This window comes from Panthera pardus, unplaced genomic scaffold (genome assembly GCF_024362965.1).
Source record: "Panthera pardus isolate Hobbes unplaced genomic scaffold, ASM2436296v1 HiC_scaffold_6, whole genome shotgun sequence".
Taxonomy (NCBI): domain Eukaryota; kingdom Metazoa; phylum Chordata; class Mammalia; order Carnivora; family Felidae; genus Panthera; species Panthera pardus.
Genome location: NW_026526991.1, coordinates 36,717,342 through 36,735,120, shown reverse-complemented (window position 1 = coordinate 36,735,120; position 17,779 = coordinate 36,717,342). Strand labels below are relative to the sequence as shown.

General features: G+C 37.5%; 1 protein-coding gene across 1 annotated transcript; it reads left to right on the top strand.

Annotated features, from left to right (window-relative positions):
* Positions 1-13,402: 13,402 nt before the first annotated feature.
* On the top strand, positions 13,403-13,925 carry LOC109270280 (developmental pluripotency-associated protein 3-like). Its single transcript, XM_019454672.2, has one exon. It carries the CDS (start codon positions 13,418-13,420, stop codon positions 13,871-13,873), a length of 456 nt encoding a protein of 151 aa, XP_019310217.2. The 5' UTR covers positions 13,403-13,417; the 3' UTR covers positions 13,874-13,925.
* Positions 13,926-17,779: the final 3,854 nt, after the last annotated feature.

The window sequence follows — 17,779 nt, the reverse complement described above, 5'->3', positions numbered from 1 at the left end:
TTTAAACAGTTATCTGGGGCATTCTGTGGCCCAGTCATGTTGACATATAAAATTAACCATCACAAGTTTATTACAGGCATCGGATCCAGAGTCAACACAAGTATTGCTCTTAAATTTTTTACAGTACACAATGTAAAACATAGATCACACCAATAGTACAGTCTCAGAACATCAGGAGCAGTTCATTAACACCAAAACAATTTTCTGAAACACAATTTTAATGGATAGGATCTAAATTCAGAATGGATAAAAATAGCTACTGTGGTCACTACTTTTTAGCAAATTGAAACTACTTAGACAATAATAATCAACTCAGACAGAAAACAAGTACTTCAAAAGTTTTTAGAGGAATAAGATACTAGAAACTGATTCTAAAGGTGTAGTATAATGCAGCCAGATGAAAAGTGCAGTCTTAAAAATACTCCCTGTGTGATAAAATTAAGAATAGGGAGTTTTCTCTGTGTGGATATATTTTAATTAGGTTTATTAGGCAGACAGTGAATATAAAAGTTGGGTTGTCCAGGCTACAAATTCTACAAGATTAACCTACTTGAATAAGAAGGAAAAAAAATGTGCATTTTTTTTTCAATCTGGATTCTTCCAGGTTGGACCTCCCACAGAAAAATCACATATTTTATTCTGAAAGAGTAAACTGCCCTTGTAATGAAAGAATGGGATCTTCAGGCACTTCTGACCTCTATACCTTTAGTCAGACCCAAAACCTAAAACCTAAACCATGATAGATTATAAACTCCAAGGAAAAAGAGAATTTAAGCTATTTTAGAAAATTTCTTCACACTAATGTTCATGTCTAATACACCTTTACTTTCAGCACCTGGCATCGTATGGAGTAGGATTGTTGCTTCAATACATTAGCAAATGAACCTAAAATAGAAGCTAAAAATAAATTTTGATACTCACACCATTTTAAATTCAAGTCACTAATATAACATTTGTATCAGCTATATTTTGAATGAATGAATGAATAAAATTCAAATGAATAAATAAAAACTCATGTTTCAACAAAGGACAAAGATATTTGAACCAATGATGTCGGTCAATTTATCAAGCTATGTAAACATTTCTCTTTGGCATAAATAATTCTGCTTTTCCTTAATTGATCACAGATTTAAAATTTCCCTCTTTATTACTTTTTTTTTTTTAAGTAGGCTCCATCCCCAGCGTGGAGCCCAAGATGGGGCTTGAACTCACAACCCTGAGATCAAGACCTTAGCTGAGATCAAGAGTCAACTGTTTAACCAACTAAGCCACCCAGCCACCCCAATTTTCCCTCTTCAAATATACTTCCACCAAAGTATAAGAGGGTAATATTCATCTATGGAACCTTAGCTCAACGGTACTTGAAAAACTCTCTCCTATCACCCAATAACAAGTCATTTTGCTGTTCACAACTTGCAGAGGTTGCTATGCAACTATAATGAGAGAAAGAGAAATTTCAAGACACAGAATATATAGCACATGAATTAAGGTGTTAGAATAAAATTAGTTGAATGTGTACATGTATGTGTAGGCAAATACTGTATAAATTATCAGACTGTAATAAGCTGAAAGGATAGTATTTCTGTGAGAAAAAAAAAAGCCAGAAGAAGCAGATTTTCCAGTTAGAAGCTTACAAAGTTCTTTCAGTTAATTAGGCCTATCATTTAATTTGATCACTAAACTGCAGCCTAGGCATAAGGCACAAAGAAAAGAACAGTGGGTGGACAGTTAGCAACTAAATTGGGCAGGCAGCACACACCAGTACAACTCTCTTTTTTTCCTTCCTCTATTTTGGGGAGGAAGAATATAAGAATATATAGAATGAGAGCTTTGTGCTAAATCGCGTGTGACAGTCATCATAACAGGATGGAACACATGGTGTTCAGAACCTCACACTTTAGTAAGAATGCAAGCAAAAACGAAAGATACACTAGAAATATATGTAAACACAGCCTATGTGATCCATAAAGGCAAAAGCATGACACAGAGGTGTTCCCACAGAGGTTTTTCTCTTCTACTAAAATAGTTTCAACTTCCAACAAGCTTTCTCCCAAAAAATCCCAAAGCTTTATGTGCTAAAAAGATGTTTTTAAGTCTTTCTCACTAGGGAAGTAGTAGCGTAAATGAAACTGTGTTTCTGAAATCTGCTCAGGCAATTGCACTGCCTTTGTCAATGCCCTTCTGCTAAAGACCACCAGAGACACTCCTGTAGTTGAACCAGAAGGGTTCATTACTCACGGAAGCAAGGGAGAAGATGCATGGGGACTGTGGGCCATCTCAGTAATCGATGTTAGGAAGAATCTCTTGGAGGATTTTGGCTTTGGCTGGGTGCTTTTGAGGAGAGTCAAAGAGTCTCTAGATGATATAAGAAAGCAGGGACAATTCTGTGGGTGGGTATCTCAATAAATCTTTTCATTATGGACAGGCCTGAGTGAGGCTTAAACTGTCGTTGGTGATGAAGTAGTAGTTTCTCATGTCAGCCAGGAGAAAGGGGGATGTTTGCTATTTTGTGGATGGCACAGTAACCTTATTTTGCACGTGCTTAAGAAGTTATGATATGGTCCTGTGCTGTCTTGCTCTGTCATGGTCTCAGAATGGCCCTTGTCTTGTGTTGGTGTTTGATGAGATTGTTTATGCCCAACAGAACAACCATTGGGTGTTAAGTACCAGGCCAGCTTCAAATAACCCTGAAGCCCAGAGCTTTGTCAGACAGTTCCCCATGGTCAAGAGCTGCTTTTTATTTTCGCGTTTCTGGTTGTTTTCAGAATAATAAACCCTTCACTTAACTGTGAAGTTAAAATGGACACAGCAGACTGGGCGTGAGATCTGTACCATGTTGGATTTACTACAGGAGCCAAATGGTTTACTGCCACAGACTGCATAATCTTTTTTAGTTCACATTGTCATGGACCTGTTTTCTCTGGAAATCAGCACTGTCTTGTGTCAGTTCAGTAGCTAGGCTGCCCATAAATATAAGTGACAAACACATCCATACTGATGAAATTACTACAACAGTTGACATTTATGTAGTCCTTATTTGCCAAAGAGCTTTATATCATCTTGTCAGTTATTCCTCATAGAAAGAAGACTATAGGTGATCTAAAGAGATCAGATGGCTTTCTGAAAAGCATAGACTAGTAGAACCAAAACATGAAGTCATCTTCTGAACTGAGGATCCATTCTGAAAGTGTTCACCCTTAAATTGGTACAAACTAACCTTTAACAGCATGATGTCTGAGAGAGCAGCTCTGAGACCAGGCCACCTCCATTTATTCTCTACTTTGCCATTTTCTGCCTTTGTGACTTTGAGAAAGTTGTTTTACCTCTCTGTAACTCAATTTTCACATCTGTAAAATACAATATTTCATAGTAGCTAGCTCATAGGCTTGTTGTACAGATTAAACAACTCAGTACATAAAAAGAGTTCAGGACAGTGCAGACTCCTCTTTACCATTTATCAAATGTTAGTTACTCATATGGGCTGAATTGGACATCTCTCTCAAATTCCTATGTTGAAGCTTTAACTCTCAATACCTCAGAATGTTACTGTATTAAAGATAGGATGATTAAACAGTTAGTCAAGTTAAAATGGGGCTGTTAAGGTGGACCTTAGTCCAATCTGAACTATAAGAAGAGGAAATTTGGGGGGCGCCTTGGTGGCTCAGTCGGTTAAGCATCCGAGTTCAGCTCAGGTCATGATCTTGTGGTTCATGGGTTTAAGCCCTGCATTGGGCTCTGTGTTAACAGCTTGGAACCTGGGAGCCTGCTTTAGATCCTATGTCTTCCTCTCTCTCTGCCCCTGCCCTGCTCATACTTTTTCTCTCTCCTTCAATAATAAATAAGCATTCAAAAACTTTAAAAAAAAAGAGGAAATTTGGGCACACAGAAAAACCCCAGGTATGCATGTCCTCAGAGAAAAGATCATGTGAGGATATAGTGAAAAGGAGGCCACCTGCATGCCAATGAGAGAGGCCTGAGAAGAAACAAAACCTGCTGACACCCTGACCTTGGACTTCAAACCTCCAGAACTTGAGAAAACAGATTTGTGTTGTTTAAACCACTCACCCTGTGCTATTTTGTTATGACAGCACTAGCAAACTAATGCCAACACATTTATAAATGTTAGCCATTACTTGGGGCTGAACAATCTCAAAAATTTCAGTTGCTATTTCTTAGAATCTGTATGTAAAGATATCGATGAGAACATAAAATAAGTTTTCCATTTAAAAAAAATTTTTTAACATTTATTTATTTTTGAGAGACAGAGAGAGATAGAGCACAAGTGTAGGAGGAGCAGAGAGAGGGAGACAGAATCTGAAGCAGGCTTCAGACTCTGAGCTGTCAGCACAGAGCCTGATGTGGGGCTTGAACCCACAAATTGTGAGGTCATGATCTGAGCCAAAGTCAGGCGCTTAACTGACTGAGCCACCCAGGCCCCCTCTTTTTATTCTTTAAATTTTTAATTTTTCCATTTTTTAAAATAGTTGACATCTCTTAAATTTTTTTAACTGTTGATATTTTTAGAGCTTCTCATACATACCTTTCTGTCCTCACTGTGCCAACTTATAGAATACTGTATATCAAAGTATACATTGATTACTTCATACATTCTAGTTAGTATGTGATAAAATCCACATAGGGATAATATAGGAAGATCAGTCAAAGAGGGACAGGAGGATGATAAAGCCATAAATAAGTCTGTAACGAAGCTAGCAATGAGAGCCAAACCATGACGAGTCACCAGGAAGAGATTCCTTCTGTTTGTGCTTTAATTTGGAAACTAGCAGGACCCAGTAAAGAGACTGTTAGTATCAAAAGAGCCTGTGCTAAAGCAAGATCTCCAACCACCATAGCCACGTAACTTAAGACTCTCCAGAAAAGACTAAAGACCAAGCAGACATAGGGGCACCTGGGTGGCTCAGTGGGTTAAGCATGTGACTTCAACTCAGGTCATGATCTCACAGCTCATGAGTTTTAGCCCCACATTGGGCTCTGTGCTGACAGCTCGGAGGCTGGAGCCTGCTTCAGATTCTGTCTCCCTTTCTCTCTCTGACACTCCCTGCTCATGCTCTATCTCTCTCTCAAAAATCGATAAACATTAAAAAAAAAAAAGAAAAAAGATCAAGTGGACATAAGATATCCACTCTGGACAGGGCACCTGGGTGGCTCACTTGGTAAAGTACCTGACTTTAGCTCAGGTCATGATTTCACAGTTCAAGAGTTCGAGCCCCACATCAGGTTCTGTGCCGATAGCAGGGAGTCTGCTTGGGATTCTTTTTCCCTCTCTCTCTGCCCCTCACCCACTTGCTCTCTATCTCTTTCTCAAAATAAATAAAAATAAACTTAAAAATAATTAAATAAAATAAACAGGCATCAAGTTAATAATTTTATATTTTCATCAGACTCTATGTAAATCATCAGAGACAGAAAAAAATAAAACAAAGAAAGGAAACCATGGAATACTTTGGATTTTTTTAATCACAAGAGAAAGGGTAACCCACAACACACAAGGAAACTGATCAAGTTGAGTTAAATGTCTCTTATGAAATTGCAGTGCATATATGCCTGGCAAGACACCAACCCCACCCCTACTTATGGTAATAGCAATATAATAAGAAAAAGCACAAGTAAATAGAGCAAGCATTAATTAGAGGTAGAGTCACATATTCTGTACAGGATAAAAGAACTGGAGAGGAGTGTGAGAAAGATTGTATCACCAAGACAGATGTCATTATAGGGAAGAATATGTGTAAATGAGCAAACTTGAACTTACGAATTTGAAAAAGCATCTGGATTTACTCCTTCTTTCACTGAATCTAGTCAAATCGATGTATATTATTTAGGCTAGGCTGCTGTAATAAAGATAATTAACAATAATTGAATAGCTTAAAGAAGACGGAAATTTCTTTCTTTCTTATCTGATAGCCTGAAGTGAGCAGTCTAGGTCAAAGTGTTGCCCTGCTCCGTGCAGTCATTCAAAAACCCAGGTTCCTTCCTTCATGCTTCTCCACCATCCCACAATGCCTTGTCTTTATGATATAATTAAAATCAGGTCACTGCCATTGTAAGACTGCATCAGGCTAACAAGCATAAGACAGCATGGTGGCACATACCCAGTTCCAGAGGTGGCACACATCTCCTCCATTCATACATGTTTAAAAAAATTTAGTCACATGACCACACCTAATTTGGCAACAGACCTAGCTGAGGGACGGGAGAAGTCTTAGAGGTGGAGAATGGAGTCTGCCTCAATATCAAGACAACAAAAGCATGCAAAACTAACTAAAAAGAAATAAAAATGAGAATTAAAGATGTATATCTACGTAACTTTGATTTTTAAAAAACTTCTGTCAGTGCTTCTTTTCTCACTGAATAATAGAGGGTATACTATAAAAATGTCTACTACTAGCTAATTCATACAAAACTTCTCAGAATTTCCCTAAGAACAATATAGAGCATATTCAATTCTTTAGGGGAAAATGTATAATAAAGTGTAAATCATCACCACATGTTGTTTGGAATACGTAATTGAAACAAATTTTGTGATTATCTTTTCTAATCATGTAAAATGTAATTTAAAATCTGTTTTACACAGTTCCAAATCACTTAAATCATGTTATCATTTTATATATTGCAAAAGCAGGAATCCAAAACAAAACTTTTCATTTAGTAAAGTCAGCTGAAGATTATATATTTTTGTGGTTACCTAGGTAATAGTTACCATAGCTCTGTAATGTATAATCAGTTTAACATTATATTCATCATTGGTTCTACATTATAGCTTCAGATCACTATTTTAAATACAGTCATCAGTAAATGTCTTTGAATTATTTATCTATCAATAACAAATACACCTTTCTATTCCATCACTGCCAATATGGACTTGGGCACTTGAAAGTGCCCATTTAAAAACTGTTCTTCCTTCCCTATTCCCCACAAAATCAAGAACATCAAAAAATTTCTTAATTGTATATATGCATTTGTATTGATCCTAAAGATGTTAGCAGTAAACAACTGAATTTCTATAAAAAAAAAAATGTCTGCACTGTCAGCACAGAGCCCAATGTGGTGCTCAAACTCACTAACCATGAGGAGGAACCAAGATGGCAGAACAGCATGGAAGTCTTTTGTGTGTCTCACGTCCATGAAATACAGCCAGACCAACACTAAACCATCCTACACACCTAGAAAACTGATTGGAGGATTAACACAACAATCTGCACAACCTGAGCCATAGAATTCAGCAGGTACATGGTGCAGAGAGGAGAACCTGGAGAGCAGGAAGGGAGGTGCTTTTGTGAGCAGAGAGAGAATGGAGACTGGTGAGGGGGGAGAATACGGGAAAAGCACCCCTCCCCAAAAGCAGCTGGAGAGAAAATGGAAAATTGGAAACAGCTGCAGGGACTAAACTAAAAAGGGAGAAAGGAGAAAGGAGAGGGTTTAAATTCCATTAAGACTGTAAACAAGGGGAGCACAAAGGCTGCAAGTCTGCAGCTCCATACCTGTTGGTGCTCTAGTGGGAAGGGCGAATCCCCAGGAACAGAGCGGGGTCCGGGAGGTTCTCAGGCCACGCGGGGAAAAGCAGTTCCACTGCTGGAAGGACATTTGATAGAGACTGTTAAGCCACCTGGTCCCAGCAGACCCCAGAAAACGGCCACATTAGCTATTGCCAGAACAAGGTCATTAAGGGTGAAGCCTGGTGCCAGATGTGTGTTGTGATTTTCCATAATCCCTGAAACGCTGCTGCAACACTATCTCGCGAACTTTTTCTGAGGCGGGCTGGCACCTGGCTGTAGTCTTGGGGCACCGACAGCAGCAGGGTCCAGTGGGCATTCCTGGGTGCAGCCAACATTCAGCCATTGCTCATTCGGCCATTGCTCAGTGAGACCCTCCCACAGAGGGGTGGAACGGGTCAAAGCCAAGGTCCTTCAGAAGTAAGGGGCCAGGGAAAACAGCTGCATCTGAGACAAAATTCAGGAGAGAGGTCCTGTCTGGGGCCTGGTCACAGACAGTGAAAAAGTGGGGCGTGGACGAAAGCTGAAGACAAAGGACGGATGTGCGATTGCTGATCCGGGAGAACAGACTGGGTAACTGAGTGATGCCATTTTCACCGCTCCCGCGCATGCACATACACACCTAGGAGCACCACAACACTCCACCCCAGTAGGCTAGCAACACCATCTAGTGGAGAATGAAGCCATTATGCTGAGACCTGCCCAACTGGGCCACCCTTGCTCTTTAAGAACACAAGTCTCACTGCCTACTTAGTTTATGGACTATAAACTGTTACATATTCTGACTTTTAGGGGAAAACAAAGTAATTTCAGTCCTAATTCAATCTGTTAGCAGGTCCATCTATTCAATTTTTCTTTGTTTTTTTTTTCTCTTTTACACTTTTCTTTTTCTTGAATACAGAAAGAGAAAAAAATCATTTTTATTTTCAATTTTTATTAAAAATATTTTTCTTTAATTTTATTACTATATTTTTTACTTTGTGTAAATTTCTTCAAATTCTATTTTACTGCCATCATTTTATTTTAGTCTACTTCAGTGTATTCACATTTTCAAATTTTCAAACCATTTCCTTTTTTTTCTTTCTTTTTTTCTCTTTTTCATTTCTTTTCCTATTCTTGAATGTAGAAAGAGAAAAACTTCATTTTTACTTGCAATATCTTTAAAGATATTTTTCTTTAATTGTTTTTACTATATTTTTGGCATTTCTGTAAATTTTTTCAAATTCTATTTTACTTCCATCATTTTATTTTAGTCTACTACAGTGTAGTCACTTTTTCAAATTTCCGAAAGATTTCCTTTTTTTCCCTTTTTTCTTTTTTCTCTTTTTGTCTCTTTTTTTAGTACAGAAAAAGAAAAATTCTTTTTTTTAATTTTTATGAAAAATATTTTTCTTTATTTTTTCTACTATATTCTTTTTTTTTAATTTTTTTAACATTTATTTATTTTTGAGACAGAGAGAGACAGAGCATGAATGGGGGAGGGGGCAGAGAGAGAGGGAGACACAGAATCGGAAGCAGGCTCCAGGCTCTGGGCCATCAGCCCAGAGCCTGACGCAGGGCTCGAACTCACGGACTGCAAGATCGTGACCTGAGCTAAAGTCGGATGCTCAACTGACTGAGCCACCCAGGCGCCCCTCTACTATATTCTTTACCTTTGTGCATATTTTTTCAAATTCCATTTTACTTCCATCATCTCATTTTAGTCTACTTCAGTGTATTCCTTTTTTCAAATTCTCAAGCGATTTCCTTCTTTTTCTTTTTTTCTATTTTTCATTTCTTTTCATTTTCTTGAATGCAGAAAGAAAAAAACTTCATTTTTACTTTCAATATCTATTAACAATATTTTTATTTAATTGTTTTTACTATATTTTTGCTTTTATGTAATTTTTCTCAAATTGCATTTTACTTCCATCATTTTATTTTAGTATATTACAGTGTATTCACTTTTTCAAATTTTCAAACAATTTCCTTTTTTTCTTTTTTCTCTTTTTTCTCTTCTTTGTTTCTTTTTTTCTTCAATACAGAAAAAATTCATTTTCATTTTTAATTTTTATTAAAAATATTTTTCTTTAATTTTTTCTACTATATTCTTTACTTTTGTGTATATTTTTCAAATTCTATTTTACTCCCATCATCTCATTTTAGTCTACTTCAATGTATTCATTTTTTCAAGTTCTTAAACGATTTCCTTTTTTTCCTTTCCCCCCTTTATTCTCTAACCTGTCAAACTACTTTCAACACCCAGACCAAAACACACCTAGTATCTAGCACCATTTATTCGATTTGTATGTGTGTGTGTTTAATTTTTTAATTTTAATATTTTTTTAATTTTATTTTTTTAATTTAAATTTTTTTTAGTTTTAATTTTTCTACCTCATTAATTCCTTTTCCCCCTTCAAAAACAAAACAAAGGAATTTACCCCAAGAGAAAGAGCATGAAGAAATGACAGTCAGGGATTTAACCAACACAGATAAAAGCAAGATGTCTGAACCAAAATTTAGAATCACGATAATAAGAATACTACCTGGAGTTGAAAATAGATTAGAATTCCTTTCTTCAGAGACAAAAGAAGTAAAAAATAGAATGAAATTAAAAATGCTATAAGTGAGCTGCAATCACAGATGGATGCAGCAGCAGCAAGGATGGATGAGGCAGAACAGAGAATCAGCAATACAGAGGACAAATTTATAGAGAATAATGAAGCAGAAAAAAAGAGGGAGATGAAGGAAAAGAGCACGATTTAAGAATTAGAGAACTCAATGACTCATTAAAAAGGAACAACATCAGAATCATAGGGGTCCCAGAAGAGGAAGAGAGAGAAATAGGGGTAGAAGGGTTATGTGTGCAAATCATAGTGGAAAACTTTCCTAACCTGGGGAAAGACACAGACATCAAAATCAGTAAGCACAGAGGACCCCCATTATATTCAACAAAAACCGACCATCAACAAGGCATATCATAGTCAAATCCACAAAATACTCAGGCAAGGAAAGAATAATGAAAGCAGCAAGGGAAAAACAGTCCTTAACCTACAAGGGAAGACAGATCAGGTTCACAGCAGACCTATCCACAGAAACTTGGCAGGCCAGAAAGGAGTGGCAGAATATATTCAGTGTGCTGAATCAGAAAAATATGCAGCCAAGAATTCTTTATCCAGCAAGGCTGTCATTCAAAATAGAAGGAGAGATAAAAAGTTTCCAGACAAACAAAAATTAAAGGAATTTGTGACCCCTAAATAAGCTCTGAAAAATATTTTAAGGGGGACTCTCTGAGGGGAGAAAAGATGGGAAATATATATATATATATATATATATATATATATATATATATATATATAATCCCAAAAGCAACAAAGATTAGAAAGGACCAGAGAACACCACCAGAAACTCCAACTCTACAAGCATCATAATGGCAATAAATTCATATCTTTCAGTACTCACTCTAAACATCAATGGACTGACTCAATGCTCCAATCAAAAGACATAGGGTAACAGGATAGATAAGAAAACAAGATCCATCTACATACTGTTTATAAGAGACCCATTTTAGACCTAAAGACACCTTCATATTGAAAATAAGGGGATGGAGAACCATCTGTCCTGGTAATGGTCACCAAAAGAAAGCCAGAGTAGCCATACTTTTATCAGACTATCTAGATTTTAAAATAAATACTGTAACAAGCAATGAAGAAGGGCATTGTATCATAATTAAGGGGTCTATCCACCAAGAATACCTAACAATTGTAAACATTTATGTGCCAAATGTGGTGCACCCAAATATATAAATCAATTAATCACAAATATAAAGAAACTCATCGATAGTAACACCATAATAGTAGAGGACTTCAACACCCCACTCACAGCAATGGACACACCATCTAATCAAAAAATCAACAAGGAAACAATAGCTTTGAATGACACACTAGACCAGATGGATTTTACAGATATATTCAGAACATTTCATCCTAAAGGAGCAGAATATACATTCTTCTCCAATGCACATGGAACGTTCTCCAGAATAGACCATATACTGGGACACAAATCAGCCCTAAGTAAGTACAAAAAATCGAGGTCATACCATGCATATTTTCAGACCACAACTGTATGAAACTTGAAATGAACCACAAGAAAAAATTTGGAAAGGTAACAAATACATGGAGACTGAAGAACATCCTACTAAAGAATGAATGGGCTAATCAAAAAATTAAAGAGGAAATTTAAAAGTACATGGAAGCCAATGAGAATGATCACACCAGAGCCAAAAACCTCTGGGATGTAGCAAAGGTGGTCATAAGAGGAAAGTATATAGCAATCCAAGTCTTCCTAAAGAAGGAAGAAAGATCTCAGATACACAACCTAACCTTACACCTTAAGGAGCTGGAAAAACAACAGCAAATAAACCCAAAATCAGCAGAAGACAAGAATTAATAAAGACTAGAGCAGAAATTAATGCTATCAAAACCAAAAAAAAAAAAAAAGAGAGAGAGAGAGAGAGAGAGAGAGAGAGCAGAACAGATCAATGCAACCAGAAGCTGGTTCTTTGAAAGAATTAACAAATTTGATAAGCTACTAGCCAATTTGATCAAAAAGAAAAAGGAAAGGACCCACATAAATAAAATAAGGAATGAAAGAGGAGAGATCACAACCAACACAGCAGAAATAAAAACAATAATAAGAGAATATTTTGAGCAATTATACACCAATAAAATGGGCAATCTAGAAGAAATGGACAAATTCCTACAAACATATACACTACCAAAACTGAAACAGGAAGAAATAGAAAATTTGAACAGACCCGTAACCAGTAAGGAAATCAAATTAGTAATCAAAAATCTGCCAAAAAACAAGAGTCCAGGGCCAGATGGCTTTCCAGGGGAATTCTACCAAACATTTAAGGTAGGGTTAACACCTATTTTCTTGAAGCTTTTCCAAAAAATAGAAATGGAAAGAAAACTTCCAAACTCTTTCTATGAAGCAAGCATTACCTTGATTCCAAAACCAGAGACCCCACTAAAAAGGAGACCTATAGACCAATTTCCCTGGTGAACATGGATGCAAAAATCCTCAGCAAGGTATTAGCCAACCGGATCCAACAATACATTAAAAAAATTATTCGCCATGACCAAGTGGGATTTATACATGGGGTGCAGGGCTCGTTCAATATCCGCAAGGCAATTAACGAGATACATCACATCAATAAAAGAAAGGACAAGAATAATATGATCCTCTCAATAGATGCAGAGAAAGCATTTGACAAAAGACAGCATCCTTTCTTGATAAAAACCCTCAAGAAAGTAGGGATAGAAGGAGCATACCTCGAGATCATAAAAGCCATATATGAACGACCCAACACTAATATCATCCTCAATGGGGAAAAACTGAGAGCTTTCCCCCTAAGGTCAGGAACAAGACAGGGACGTCCACTCTCACCACTGTTATTCAACATAGTATTGGAAGTCTTAGCCTCTGCAATCAGACAACACAAAGAAATAAAAGGCATCCGAATCGGCCAGGAGGAGGTCAAACTTTCACTCTTCGCAGATGACATGATACTCTATATGGAAAACCCAAAAGATTCCACCAAAAGACTGCTAGAACTCATCCATGAATTCAGCAAAGTCGCAGGATATAAAATCAACAGAAATCGGTTGCATTGCTATACAACAATAATGAAGCAACAGAAAGAGAAATCAGCGAATCGATCCCATTTAAAATGGCAGCAAAAGGAGGTTTGTCCTTTTTCTCTCGCCACGGTTTGTTGGAGCCTCCACTTTTCTCGTCCTTTCTGGGCTATCTCGTTCTTTCCAGGCTACTTGGCAGCTAGTTGAGCCCATTACTTTCCACTGGAATCCAAAGGTCTAGAAGGCTGAGACTTGGCTTTCAGGTCTGAGACTTGGCTTTGGATGGATTTGCCAACGAAGCTTTACCCATCCTGTGGCCCAGAACCTTCTCAGATGACCAGTGAAGAAAATTCCCAGGGAGGCTCAACTGCCTCTCAAACCATCTCCAAAGTATTAATAAAGAACCTTAGTCAATTGACTCTTGACCCTAGTATCAAACTTCCTTCCCCTCTACCAGAATATCTACTCCAACAGCAGGACAGAGGGACGAAATCACAGGGACTTGTGGACCAGATACTCAGCAACAGGAGGAGGGGTGGAGTAAGGACTTTGTTAACTGCTCGGAAAGAAAGGATGGAAAGGCTGATGTGGTTTATTAAAAATCATCGCTACTTCAACCAGCGTTCCACGGATGAATCCAGAGTAGAAAGATTTAGATGTAGATGTCATTATTGCCTGTATCATAGACCTCCCGAGGATACCAGCATGGAGAATAATTATGACATGGAGTCTATGTAAACATAAGCCTTATTATATGGTGTTTTTCTTGCTAGTAATTTTAGAATCAGTATGCAGCACCTTGGGAAAGCTGCTCTATTGTAGACAAAGTATAATATTTTGATAATCTATGATATTAGCTCTGTCTTGTCTTTTCTACCTTGATAACAATAATTTGTGAGGAATCTGGTGTTTTGCATTTGAGTGACCTCAATATACTTTAGTTCCACTTTTTGATATGACCCAAGGAAGCACTAGTGGGTTTTGAGTGTAGCCTGGGTGTTTGAAAAACCTGAAGTCATGAAGATCGGTTAACCTAACATGGGGTTCCTGGGTGGCTCAGTTGGGTTAAGCATCCGACTAGAGTTCTGTAGAGTAGGGTTCTGTGCTGGCAGCTGGGAGGCTGGAGCCTGCTTCAGATTCTGTGTGTGTGTGTGTTTCTCTCTGCCCTTCCCCCACTCATGCTCTCAAATAAAAACATTAAAAAAAAAACCCTAACATCAAATTGGAAGCCACGTAACTAGTGCAGAGAGGAATATATAGAGAATATTGGGTGGTTTGGCTAGAGAGCATAATTATAATTATGGCAGCGTGCATAGGTTAGGTTTTCTGGTTTTCAAAAATTAGAGTTGTAATGAAAGTTTTTTTGTGGTAGTTCAATTTTCAGTAGCAAATGTGTATGTAGAGGATCTTATTAAAATTGAGGTTTATTTGAATACGTTTCAAAAAATAAAATAAAATAAAATAAAATGGCAGCAAAAACCATAAAATACCTAGGAATAAATATAACCAAAGAGGTGAAGAATCTATACACTGAAAACTATAGAAAGCTTATGAAAGAAATTGAAGAAGACACATAAAAACAATGGAAAAAGATTCCATGCTCCTGGATAGGAAGAACAAATATTGTTAAAACGTCGATACTACTCAAAGCAATCTACATATTCAATGCAATCTACATATTCAATGCAATCCCGATCAAAATAACACAAGCATTCTTCACACAGCTAGAACAAATAATCTTAAAATTTGTATGGAACCAGAAAAGACCCTGAATAGCCAAAGCAGTGTTGAAAAAGAAAGCCAAAGCAGGAGGCATCATTTTCCCAGACTTCAAGCTGTACTACAAAGTTGTAATCATCAAGACATCATGGTACTGGCACAATAACCGACACTCAGATCAGTGGAACAGAATGGAGAACCCAGAAATGGACCCACAAAAGTATGGCCAACTAATCTCTGACAAAGCAGGAAGAATATCCAATGGAATGAAGACAATCTCTTCAGGAAGTGGTGCTAAAAAAAATTGGACAGCAACATGGAAAAGAATGAACCTGGACCACTTTCTTTGTATGTATGTATGTATGTATGTATGTATGTATGTATGTATGTATATAAAACTTATTGTCAAATTGGTTTCCATACAATACCCAGTACTCATCCCAACAGGTACCCTCCTCAATGCCCATCACCCACCCTCCCACCCCCCATCAATCCTCAGTTTGTTCTCAGTATTTAAGAGTCTCTTATGGTTTGACTCTCTCCCTCTCTCTTTTTTTTCATTCCCCTCCCCCATGTTAAGTTTCTTCTGTTAAATTTCTCAGGATCCACATAAGAGTGAAAACATATGGTATCTTTCTCTGCCTGACTTATTTCATTTAGCATAACACTCTCCAGTTCCATCCATGTTGCTACAAAAGGCCATATTTCATTCTTTCTCATTACCAAGTAGTATGCCATTGTGTATATAAACCACAATTTCTTTATCCATTCATCAGCTGATGGACATTTAGGCTATTTCCATAATTTGGCTATTGTTGAAAGTGCTGCTATAAACATTGGGGTACAAGTGCCCTTAGCCATCAGTACTCCTGTATCACTTGGGTACATTCCTAGAAGTGCTATTTCTGGGTCATAGGGTAGATCTATTTTTAATTTTTTGAGAAACCTCCACACTGTTTTCCAGAGCGGCTGCACCAGTTTGCATTCCCACCAACAGTGCAAGAGGGTTCCCATTTCTCCACATCCTTGCCAACATCTATAGTCTCCTGATTTGTTCATTTTAGCCACTCTGACTGGTGTGAGGAGGTATCTCAGTGTGGTTTTGATTTGTATTTCCCTGATGAGGAGTGACGTTGGGACCCCGAATAGCCAAAGTAATAATTAGGAAGAAGACCAAAACGGGAGGCATCACAATCCCAGACTTCAGCCTCTACTACAAAGCTGTAATCATTGGACAGCATGGTATTGGCACAAAAACAGACACATAGACCAATGGAATAGAATAGAGACTCCAGAATTGGACCCACGAAAGTATGGCCAACTAATCTTTGACAAAGCAGGAAAGAATATCCAATGGAAAAAAGTCTCTTTAACAAATGGTGCTGGGAGAACTGGACAACAACATACAGAAGAATGAAACTAGACCACTTTCTTACACCATTCACAAAAATAAACTCAAAATGGATAAAGGACCTGAATATGAGACAGGAAACCATCAAAACCCTAGAGGAGAAAGCAGAAAAAAAAACCTCTCTGATCTCAGCCGCAGCAATTTCTTACTCGACACATCTCCAAAGGCAAGGGAATTAAAAGCAAAAATGAATTATGGGAACCTCATCAGATAAAAAGCTTCTGCACTGCAAAGGAAACAATCAACAAAACTAAAAGGCAACCAACAGAATGGGAAAAATATTTGCAAATGATATATGAGACAAAGGGCTAGTATCCAAAATCTATAAAGAACTCACCAAACCCACACCTGACAAATAATCCAGTGGAGAAATGGCTAGAAAACATGAATAGACACTTCTCTAAAGAAGATATCCAGGTGGCCAACAGGCACATGAAAAGATGGGCCACTTTCTTACACCATACACAAAAATAAACTCACAATGGATGAAAGACCTAAATGTAAGACAGGAAGCCATCAAAATCCTCGAGGAAAAACCTCTCTGAGCTTGGCTGCAGTGACTTCTTACTCAACACATCTCCAGAGGCATGGGAAACAAAAACAAAAATGAACTATTGGGACCTCATCAAAATAAAAAAGCTTCTGCACGGTGAAGGAAACAATCAGCAAAACTAAAAGGCAACCAATGGAATGGGAGAAGATATTCGCAAATGATATATCAGAGAAAGGGTTAGTATCCAAAATCTATAAAGAACTTACCAAACTCAACACTCAAAAAACAAATAATCCAGTGAAGAAATGGGCAAAAGACACGAATAGACACTTCTCCAAAGAAGACATCCAGAGAGCCAACCGACACATAAAAAATGCTCAACATCGGTCATCGTCAGGGAAATACAAATCAAAACCACAATGAGATACCACCTTACACTGTCAGAATGGCTAACATTAACAACTCAGGCAACAAAAGATGTTCGCGAAGATGCGGAGAAAGAGGATCTCTTTTGCACTGTTGGTGGGTATGCAAACTGGTGCAGCCACTCTGGAAAACAGTATGGAGGTTTCTCAAAAAACTAAAAATAGAACTACCCTACGACCCAGCAATTGCACTACTAGGTATTTATCCAAGGGATACAGGTATGCTGTTTCAAAGGGGCATATGCACTGCCATGTTTATAGCAGTGCTATCGACAATAGCCAAAGTATGGAAAGAGCCCAAATGTCCATCAATGGATGAATGGATAAAGAAGATGTGGTATACATATACAATGGAGTACTACTTGGTAATCAAAAAGAATGCAATCTTGCCATTTGCAACTACATGGATGGAACTGGAGGGTATTATGCTAAGTGAAATTAGTCAGAGAAAGACAAAATCATATGACTTCACTCATATGAGGAATTTAAGAGAAAAAACAGATGAATATAAGGGAAAGGAAACAAAAGTAATATAAAAACCGGGAGGGGGACAAAACAGAAGAGACTCATAAATATGGAGAACAGACTGAGGGTTG

Bases quoted from the DNA above. Each gene is read 5' to 3' on its own strand.
- LOC109270280 (XM_019454672.2), top strand. From the start codon at position 13,418: ATGGATTTGCCAACGAAGCTTTACCCATCCTGTGGCCCAGAACCTTCT.